General features: G+C 54.5%; 2 protein-coding genes across 2 annotated transcripts in view; both read right to left on the bottom strand.

Moving 5' to 3' along the window:
- Positions 1-226: 226 nt before the first annotated feature.
- EPHX3 (epoxide hydrolase 3) lies at positions 227-4,805 on the bottom strand. The gene is made up of 8 exons (XM_068980957.1): positions 4,759-4,805; positions 3,559-4,130; positions 3,264-3,349; positions 2,662-2,819; positions 2,435-2,563; positions 1,117-1,220; positions 902-1,038; positions 227-796 (listed from the first exon to the last, which is right to left on the bottom strand). Exons 2-8 carry the CDS (start codon positions 3,799-3,801, stop codon positions 571-573), a joined length of 1,083 nt encoding a protein of 360 aa, XP_068837058.1. The 5' UTR covers positions 3,802-4,130; positions 4,759-4,805; the 3' UTR covers positions 227-570.
- Positions 4,806-7,747: 2,942 nt separating this feature from the next.
- The window catches only part of BRD4 (bromodomain containing 4), a 33,601-nt gene continuing 30,831 nt past the window's right edge, over positions 7,748-10,517 (bottom strand). The window contains exons 16-19 of the mRNA XM_068980438.1: positions 10,259-10,389; positions 9,898-10,103; positions 9,574-9,808; positions 7,748-9,282 (exon numbers count right to left, since the gene is read on the bottom strand). Coding sequence (XP_068836539.1) covers positions 9,214-9,282; positions 9,574-9,808; positions 9,898-10,103; positions 10,259-10,389 — 641 coding nt within the window. The 3' untranslated portion in view covers positions 7,748-9,213. The remainder of the gene's footprint in view (positions 9,283-9,573; positions 9,809-9,897; positions 10,104-10,258; positions 10,390-10,517) is intronic.

Here is a 10,517-nt window from a genome sequence, read left to right as displayed (position 1 = left end):
CTCACAAGGCCAGGAGTCATGACCGGGAGGGAGATCATGGGAGTTTATCCAGGGCCTGGCTGGAGAGGAGTTTGGACCTCCACCTGCCTGGGTGAGTGAGGAACTGAATTTTTCATCGTATTTAATTAACTTGCATTTAAATGGAAGTAGCCAGACGTGGCTACAAGTACTGTATTGGACAGAGCAGCATTTAGCTGAGGACTCCAGACTGGTGGTGGAAGCCAGGGACAGAAAGATCATTAAGTTCATGGTCAACGCAGCTCTGGGCTTTGACTTTGGCAAGATGGGTGGGGCCTCATGGAGAGGAGAAGTAGGACACTCAGTATCTAGCTCCGCAGAGAGGCATACCTGGTTCCCAGGGGTCAAAGTGCTTGCTCACACGTGCATACATGCCTGCCTGTATGTGAGCATATGAGGGTGGTGTGCCCGAGCGTATCCACAGAAGCACTTGTGTGCAGTCTAGGAGTTCCACCTGTGTGCATCAAGAGTCCATCCGTATATATACAACCTGGGAGCATGCAAGCCAGTGTGAGAACTCCTGGGTGCATGCAAGCCAGTGAGCTAGGGCCATCAGTCCAGCAGGTCTTGCAAGAAGGCCCACATATACTGGTGCATTTCCATAGGGTTGGTCTGGGGGATCCAGTGCCCCATGCCTGGCAGGATGTGGGCTTCAAGCCGGCCTGGCACAAAACGGCTGCTGATGGCCTCTACCAGCCCTTGCTCAAAATAGGGGTCCTTCTCCCCCCATAGCAGCAGTGTGGGTGTGGCCAGCTCCTGGGGCTCCAGGGGGAAGGTCCTATGATCAAGACAGACAGACAGACAGACAGGCAGAAGGATGGCTGCTCCACCCCCACCCCCATGCCCCCAACTCTCCTGAGCCTGTCAGGCCCTGGGTCCTCACCTGAAGATGTTTCGATAGTAGTTGAGAGGCCCGGTGAGGCCACCAGGCTGTGAGAAGTCATAAAGGAAGGCTTCAAGTTCGCTGGGGGTCAACTGTGGGATGCCCCTCTTGTGGTGGGTGAGGGTGGTCTTCAGGATCTGGGCATACAACAGGACGCCGGTTTCAGTCCCAACCCACGACCCTCCACCCAGCCCTGGGCCTTCACCCTACTGCACCTGGAAGTCAGACATGGATAGCAGCTTCTCGGGCAGCCAGGGAAGCTGGAATAGGAACATGTAGTTGGAACGGAAGAACTGACCGATGTGGTGCAAAGAGTAGCCTAGGGTAGGGAGAGGGAGGCAGGTGTGAGGCCTGGGTTTCTGCGGGCCCCACGCCTCTGCACTTGACACATACCCAGATCATGCACATAGATATACCAAGACTCAGGAACACCACGGCTGCCTGCCTGAGCCTGTGGGGACACTCAGTGGTCCTCTCGGCCAGGGCCCCAGCTTGTCTCTCTCCTAAGTGGCCACTGTACCCACAGAATGGGGGCACTTTCCTCCACAGTCCCCAGGAGCTCCCTGAGCCACTGGCGTGCTCCCCCTGCCATGTCTGAATGCGTTTCTCCTGCCTCATTCAGCTAACATTTATTGACCACCTCCTGACCCTGTTCTAGACTCTGGAGATATAGCAGTGAATGGAACAGACAAAACTCTCTTGCCCTCAGGAAGCTGGAGACGGAGACAGATAAGAAACAAAAAAAAAAAGAAAGAGAAATAATACAGCTCTGACTACAATTCTGGGATTTAAAATTAGTTGATGTGATGGACACTGGGTGGCCAGAGAAATGACACCTCAAATGTTATTTTGTAGTTGCTTCTGTTTCCCCAACTGGACCATGGGATAACAACATTTTCAGAAGCCCAGGAGGCTTGTGTAGGTTACTCTATGCAGGCTCCTTGTCAAAGCAATTGTAGGGCCTTTGCTGGTGGTCCAGTGGTTAAGAATGCACCCTGCAATGCAGGGGGACCTGGGTTCAATTCCTGGTCTGGGAAGATCTCACATGCTGTGGAATAACAAAGCCCGTGGACCACAGCTACTGAGCCTGTGCTCCAGAGCCTGGGAGCCACAACTATTGAGCCCACATGTCACAACTACTGAAGCCCACACACTAGAACCCATGCTCTGCAACAAGAAAAGCCACCACAATGGGAAGCCTGTGCACCACAACAAAGAGTAGTCCTTGCTCACCGCAACTAGAGAAAGCCCACGTGCAGAAACAAAGACCCATCACAGCCAAAAATAAATAAATAGATCTTGGGGGGGAAAAAACCAATTGTAACCTGTAAGTGCTCACAAACATGTGGATTACTCCTAGGTGTACCATCATGGATTATAGATTGAGAACACCATGGGGGAAGGAACCCAGGTTTACCACTGTGCCCCCAGACCCTAGAGTGGTGACAAGGTGGACAGACATAGAAGTGCTGACACAGACATACACACCCCTTCACACAAGCACACACCAGCATCCAGGACTCCCCGACACACCTTGGTACACTGACATGGGGGGAGCACTGACCACTACCATTCGCTCCACCAGAGATGGGTAGTAGATGGAGAAATTCCAGGCTAGGAGTGCACCCCAGTCATGGGCCACGAGGATACACTTGGAATAACCTGGCAGGGAGGTCAGAGGAAACTGTTTAAGTGAGATGTCAGATAGTGGTGAGGCAGGGGTGAGGGGGGCCAGGGCTGGGATGGGGGCACCTCCCTACCCAGGCCCAGAATGACATCCTGGATATCTGCCATCAGCAGGTCCATGGTGTAACAATCCACATCCTTTGGCGCATCGGAGGAGCCGTATCCCCGCAGGTCCACAGCCACCACGTGGAAACGGCTCTGAAACTCCCGGAGCTGGTAGCGCCAGGAGAACCTGTTAGGCGGGCCAGGGAGGGAGGTTGAGTCAGGATACCAGGGCAGCACCTCTGCATGACACCCAGCAGGGACCCTGGGGTGACCCCCACTTTATTGCCCAGGACTTCGCAGAAGGGAGGATGGGGAACCACAGCAGATCAGCTGCGCCCTGGATTCTGGGCAGCCTCAACATGGATATTTCTTCGTCCCATCCCTTCAGGGCCTCCTGTCTCCATCTATCTCCGTGTGGACCCCTGTCCTCCAGCACCCGGTCTAGGCCCGATATACTTTGCCTTAGCGGCTCCCAGTCTACCCAGCCCTTTTCTCCGCCTCCTCAGTGCTCTAGTGGTCCAAGCTCCACACCTCCCGCCCCACCCTACCCCCCACCCCCGTCCCTCCCCACCCCACCCCTCCCTCCCGCATCCGGTCCTGTGCGTCCCAGGACCCTGGGCCTCCGACATACCAGTTCTCAGGGAAGCCATGCAGAAACAGCATGAGGGGCCCCTTGCCGCGTCCAGCGGAGACATAGTGCAGGCGCAGGCCCGAGCTCTGGGGGAGGGCACAGTCTGAGACCTGGGAAACCCCTCTTCCCCGGGCCTGAACACCTCCCTTCTACCGGGTCACATGCGTACTTAGACTTGGATTCAACCATTTGCCACTCCGCACCTGTCCAACATGGGCCGGCCTTCCAGGATCCTTGACCCTCGAAAGCCCGGTGACGGCGCCCCCTCCCGCCCCTCTCCCCTCATCATGCTCACCCTGAGAATCAGGAAGCAGTGCTCTCCCAACGTGGGGTCGCTCAAGCAGACCGGTGGGGTGTGCCGGGGGCGCCCGCAAAAGCCGCGTCGCGGCCGACACATCACGTGTGTGAGCGCGATGCAACCATAGACAGCTGCAGCCACCAGCGCCGCTGAGAACACGAGGCTCCACATAAAGGCACGAAGCAGCTTCAGAGTGAGGCGCGAGGGCGCCAGTAGCGCCGTCACCACCAGCTCGGGCATGTCTCCGCGTCCCGGGACTACCGCGTTGACGTCTGGGGTATGGGCGAGGGGCGCGGGCTGCAGCAGCGAGGCGGGATCTGGGCTGGCGAGCTCGCCGCCTTTGGTCTGGAGCCCCTCCGTGTCGTCGGGGTTTGCCGAACGCACCGAGAGAAGAGGCGGGCGGCTCAGACCGAAACTGCCGTGGCTTACAGCTCAACAAAGTGCTAGATAAACACCTGGGCGCGACAGTGGCAGGGAGCAAGGCTCGAGGTGCGAGGGAGGAGGCTGCGAGGACCAGACTCAGGTGATTGGGGTGGAGTCTTGGGGAGAAGGGATGCTAAAGACTCGGGCTGTGGGAGAGATCTAGAAAGGCTTAGGCGAGTCTTAAGGGGCGGGGGTCTAGTAGGACGACAGAGTTGGCTGGGTGATCGGGGTCTAAAGTCTAGAGGGAGACTGGGGTCCTGCATGAACAGAAGACAGGAGGCGCTGTGGGTGAAATGGGCGGGGTCTGGGGCAAAGGGGCGGGGCAATGCAGGGTAAGTGCGGCCTACTAGCTGGAAAGGTGGGCCCCAACTAGGCCTAAGAGCGTTATATGGGCTAGGGGCGCGGCTTAGGAGACTGGGAATGAGGATGGAGCCTAAGAAGGCGGGGCCTAAGTTGGGCGGAGAAGGCCCGAGGCAGGGTCTGGATGGATTCGGTGACAGGGATGGACCAATGAGCTGGGAGTCGGCCTGGTTACGGGCCAATGAGGCGAGGGGCCGGGGTCAGAACCTAATATGGCGGGTCAGGCGGGCCCGGAAGCGGAAGAAGGGAGATAAGCAGTGCCATGGCGAAGGTTAGGAGGGAATCGCGGGCTGTCGCCGCGGCCCAAGGAGGCCTCGGAAGCTTCTGCCGCTACCCTCATCTCCCAGGAGCTCCCCTCCCTGGAGCGCGCGACCCTCCCCTCAGTCTGACTCCGAGGGACCTGGCAGCACCTACACTAAGCTCTGGTTCCAACGGTGGTCCAGCGGCTCAGACCCCGCGCCGGCTCCAGTTGGTCCAGCGGATCCGTTGGCCCGCCCCTGTACGCCTGTGATTGGATAGCGGCGGTTATTGACGTGCAGGCTACACCCCCGGAGCCAATCCGCAGTTGTTGAGACCGGGACTCAGCCAGTGAAGACCGGAGCTTAACTCCTAGAGGGCAGGCCCGGCCCGGGCGCTGGAGAATCGGACTGGTCGAATCACTGGGGCTCTGGCCAAAAGAGGAAAAAGAGTAGGGTTGGATGAGAAGCCCGGCAGGGTAGCTTCTTCCTCCTCCAGTTTTGCAATCTTCCTCCCAAGATCCTAAACATTTCAAAGTTACTCTTTACTTAACCCTGATAATAATCCTACTAAGTGTAGATACTATCATCCTCCTGTATTATAAACCAAGAGCCTGAAATTCGAGTATTAAGTCATTTGCCTGAAGCCTAACAGCTGACTCAACAGCAATCAAGGACTTGAGAAAAATAGCAGTCTTGGGCTCCACCTCTTCCTCCAACCAGAGGCAGCCTTTGGGATGATTTTCGGTATTTATTAATAGCCATCTCTAAATGTGTTTATGTGGATTTATCTTTTGATTACCAATTTGGGGCATTGACTGTCATTGTCACCACCACTGCAGGAACCGTATCCATGTTGTTTTCCTACTGGTTCCCTCTAACTTTACCCCATTTTGTCACCTCTCATCTTCCCTTACAAGGGCTTTCGTGGTGACTTAGTGGTAAAATCCGCCTGCCAACGCAGGAGATGCAAGTTTGACCCCTGAGTCGGGAAGATCCCCTGGAGAAGGAAATGGCAACCCACTCCAATGTTCTTGCCTGGTAAATCCCATGGACAGAGCAGCCTGGTGGGCTACAGTCCCCAGGGTCACAAGAGTCGGACACGACTTAGCTACTGAACATCATCATCAAATCTTCCCTTACATCTACCAGTTAACCTTGCCTTTGTATTAAAGCTGCTCAACATTTGTCCTGGGACTATATTAAGTTCATAGGTCCCTATTTATTTTTTTAATCAAATACTGCAGTAGTGATTTAATCAGTATAAAATTGAAAGAGCTTTGGATCTGTAATAAAAATCCAAATTTGGGAAAGGGCAAACTTGAAAACAGCAGCCAGTAGAGGAGGGCTGGGGATGGTGTAGGCATGAACAGGCATGTCGGAGCTGTGAGGACATGTCAAACCAGTGTAGTTTCCTGGTTTCTCAAGGAAAACATTTATACACCTGTTTTTTTTTTCTTTTATACTTAAGGTCAGTGTTCAGATAGGTCCATTCCTTGTCTTGGTGATATACAAACATTTGTTCACCTCGCATTTATCACCTACCTTTTCTTGTACAATTAGCCTGTATCGTGGCTTTGGTTTCACTTATATTTTCCATCAAATCAATTTTCCAACCACTTGATCCAGGAATCCCTCCTCCTGAGGCCTCTAACCTGGCTGCTGCACACACCAGCCATGGCTGGGGAGTGTTTGTGGATCTCCCTTCTGCAGAACACCGACTCCTAAATTCCCCCTATGCAGACCCATCCCCAAGCTCTACCCTTAGACAAAGAGACAGCAGTAGTCACAGGATGATAATTTTATATTCAGTACAAATGTTTATTTTTGCAATGAGAACTGCACAAAAAAAAAAAAACTTTTAGTATATAAGTGAAAAGTCTACGAATTCCCTTCTACAAATGTCTAAAGTGTTTAATACAAGTCTCAGATTCACTGACATAATTATTGGCCAAGCGATCCGTGCATACAGTACAGTATGGGCTCGTACACACCTCTTAACTCTTGTATAGAACTAAGATTTCTAGTACTGTGGGAGGGGATGGGAAGTGGCCAGAGAAATTAAATAGTAGATCTAATTACAACCCAGTTAGAGAAACACCCTTCAAGGAGGTGTGGAGAGGGCCATGGCAGAGTTAAATCTTTAGAAGGAAGGTGCAGACAAAACCGTTTCTCCAGCTAAACAGACTTGGCCTGGGGAAGTTTCTGAACAAAACACGGAACAAAAAATGAGAGTGGGATGAGAAGGAAGAAACCCCATGGAACCAAAATATAAGTCACACTTGAACCAGCACAGTGGTTTGTTTATAAGGAAGTGCTGTGGGAGGGGGAAGGTGGGGGGAGGAGTGGGGCAGGTCTCTGGCTGAATGCCTGAACTACATATACCATCAGTTGGGACGTTTGGCAGATCCCAAACCCAAGATACAGGGCCTTTCTGCTTGAAAAAAAGGAGAATGTGGGTTAATAAACAGTGCTGGAAGTGTTTCAACCACTGTGTCTTTGCATACGTGTTAAGTGATAAACTTTCGTCTTACATCCTGGGGGCTGCTCTTGAGTACTGCCCTTGCCCTGTGGCTGGGGCATGTGTGTACAGATGGGTGCACAGGCAGGCCCAGCAGGGTGTCCACCCGGCAGGCTTAGGGGTGGAGTGGGGTGAGGACCCTATCTGGGGGGGATGTACATTATCTAAGTATCTTGTTAACCCTGAGCTTAAATGAAAGGAGTTCGGCAGAGGCAGGCAAGGTGGGAGACGTGGCTCAAGTCCTTTGGGTGAGTACGAGATCAGGATGGAGGAAGGGAAAGAATACTGTCTGGAGTTTGGCCAGGTTCTGCTGGAGCATGTCACCAACTTTGACTCCACAGGGAGAAGGGGTACCTGGGCTCCCAGTTAACAGCTTCAGTCTAGAGGGGGCAGCTCCTGCCCAGGGACAGGCCAGGTGGTCCCATGCGGTAGTTCTTATACCGTGGTGGTGCGTGCGTGTGTGTGTGTGTGTGTGTGTGTGTGTGTGTGTGTGTACGTGTGTGTGTTGGGGGGGGGAGACTTAGCCTAGGCAACAGCAGGTGGTTCACAAAGAAATATCAGGGAGACGCCAGCATTAAAAAAGAGAGATGTGTTTATTCCATGATCAGTACAGACCAAATGCATATTCACCGTATGAAAGTCAAACCAGTCAACGACTCCAGAGTTTGGCCAACACTGAGGCGCCAGCGTCATGGTGTAGAGTGGGTTCTCCATGGCACGCGTAACCTCACCAAGGGCTCCAATTATAAAATTAAAAAAAAAAAGTCGGGAAGGGGCAGCCAGTTGGTAGGGCCAAGCGCCAGGCAGGGAGTCTCTGCCTTAGTCTGTGGCCTATGGCCCCTTGCACCCACCTCACCCCCTGGCCCTTCCTCTCCTGGTTTAAAAAAAAAAAAAAAACTCAAAAAAAAAAAAAACCCCAAAAACCCCAACAGATTTTACGTTAAAAATAAAAAGAAGCCAACAAATGGGGGGAGGAAAAAAGGATAAGAAAACGCAGTTTTCTGGTTTTATAATTAAAAATAGACTAGTAAAAGTTTGAAACTGAGTAAAATATAGGCAGTTTTTTTTGTGTGTTTTGTATGTTTTGTATTTTTTGTGTGTGTGGGTTTTTTTTTTTTTTGAGTTTTTTTTACACCAGTTTGGTGGAGTCACCAACAAACTTCAAACAAAGATATGCCAACTATGTTTCACTACACAGTACAGCCACGGTCACACACTACCCACAGCGCGGTGGCAGCCGCCGCTCAATGAGGAGACGATCACACCATTTCAGAGATAAGCAGTGCCATTGTGTCTGGAGGAGAAGAAAGAATTAAAAATAAAATAGAATCCAACAAAAAATATATATATAGAAAAAAACAAAACAAAACCAGAAACACAGGTGGGAAGGAACTGACTTTGGTTGGTGGCCTCACTCGCCAGGCAAGGCCGGCCCACACACACGCGTGTGACAGTCACCTCGCTCCAGATTGCCATGGACACACACACACCTCCACGGCACTATTCCCTTTTGCACAAGCGAACACTTACAGAGAGCGGCTCTCAATTAAAGGCTTGTGGGGGGAGGGGAGGGGAGGGGTGGGGTCTGTTCAAGGCAAAGTCAGTGCCAGCAAGGGGATGGGCCAGCGCCCTTGCCACCTCCAGCTCTTGCAAGCCTGCCCTGGTCTCCTGGGTGTGGGCAGCGGCAGCTGGGGTGTGGGAAAGGATTCCCGGCGGGCAGGACGTCACGAACGTCACGCTCTTGGGGACAGTAAACCAGTCACGGTGGCGGCAGCAACGATGTCCTGTGTATACTGTGTAGACATTTGGCAGAGAGAAGGGCCTCTGCCCCACACGCGGGGACTCGGGGCTTGGGTCTAGCCGGCACTTGCTCATGGCGAGGCGTGCCCTGTGCCGACGTCCTGTGGGGGTGGCAGGACGTCCGGCTGGCTGTAAGGCAGACAGGCTCTGCGATCCTCAGCTGCCCACCAGGCCTGCCCCAGGCACAGCATGCAGGAGAGCCAGGCCTGGAGACAACCCCTCGCCGCTGCTACTGCCTCCACTGCTGCCCCTAACACTATGGAGAGTCAACATTTTGCCAGGAAATCAAAGTCAGAAGTCACCCAGGTGCTCTCAGAAAAGATTTTCTTCAAATATTGACAACAGATCACTCTGGAAATTCATGTCAATGGTAGCTGCCATCTGGAGGAGAGAGGAGGGTGGGAGGAAGTGAAATTCGGTGCCCTGCCCTCCAGCGATGGCTCTCCCCACAAGCCCACACTGCAGCACTTCCCGAATCGGGCCTGAGCACCCTGCAGGCCCAGAGGGCCAGCACAGCACAAACAAGGAGTGCTCGGCCCCAAGTTCCTGCCCAACGGCTCTCTGCTTGCACCCTGCCACCTCCTGGACCTCAGGGTCCCCTTTCTCAACTCCCCCAGGGGTGGATCTCTTCCCAGCAGTGCCCAGCAGAGACCTCCCCCCGCCCCGGCTCACCGCTTCCCGGCGCCTTCGCTCCTGCTCCTGCTTCCGGGCCAGCTCTCTCTGCTGGTCCAGCATGGACTGGGGCTGGGAGCTCCGGGCCTGGGGGGCGGCGGCAGCAGCTACGGCAGCTGCCTGTTGCTGCTGCTGCTGCTGTTCCTGGCGCTGCTGCTGCTGCTGCTCCTGGCGCCGCCGTGCCTCCTCATGGGCTCGCCGGGCCTGCTCCAGCGCATCCTCATCCTCCCGGCTCCTAGGCAGGGCAGGGCTCCATGTCAGCGTCCGCATGGGGACGGGTTTGAGCCCAGGGAGCCCCACGCCCCATCCAGATCCCGCGCCCACCTCATGCGCTCCTGCCGCAGCCGCTCCTTCTCCTTCTCTGCGTGCTCAGCCTGCGCCTTCAAGGCCTTCTCGCGCTCCTCCTTCTCCCGGGCTGCGCGGCGGAACTGCTCGAAGCTGTCACTTGAGGACTTTGCTGTGGAGGATGGGGTGGTGGGATGCTTCTGCACCAGGCTAGCCCAGGAGCCCATGTTCTTGATTTTTAGGTCCTGTGAGACAGACAGACCACAGGGCTGGTGAAACACTCTGCTGTGCCTAGACTCCTCGAGAGGCCCGAAGTCTGAGGATGCGCCCACCAAGGCAGCTCCCCAGGGGCCCTGGGGGGATGGGAGTGAGGAGCGTTCGCGGCTCCAACCGCTCCTACCTTTTTGGGTGCAACTGGCGTCTTCGGCTCCTGTTTCTGTTTGTCCTTGTCTGGGGCCCCTGGTGGGGGTGCATTCTGCTCAGGGGGCCGAATGACAGGCCTCCCGACATCCACAGGCTTCATCTCAGGCCCTGGAACACAAACAGCCCGTGGGCCTGGGCCCTACCCACCTCAGCAGGGCACAGCTGACCGGCCCACACAAAGCTCACACCCAGTGCAGGCCGGAGGCCCTCAACCTCTGCTGGGGTTGGAGAGGGCA

Source organism: Capricornis sumatraensis, chromosome 9 (genome assembly GCF_032405125.1).
Source record: "Capricornis sumatraensis isolate serow.1 chromosome 9, serow.2, whole genome shotgun sequence".
Taxonomy (NCBI): domain Eukaryota; kingdom Metazoa; phylum Chordata; class Mammalia; order Artiodactyla; family Bovidae; genus Capricornis; species Capricornis sumatraensis.
Note: the sequence above shows the minus strand (reverse complement) of the source record. Positions and strands in the feature narration are given on the sequence as shown.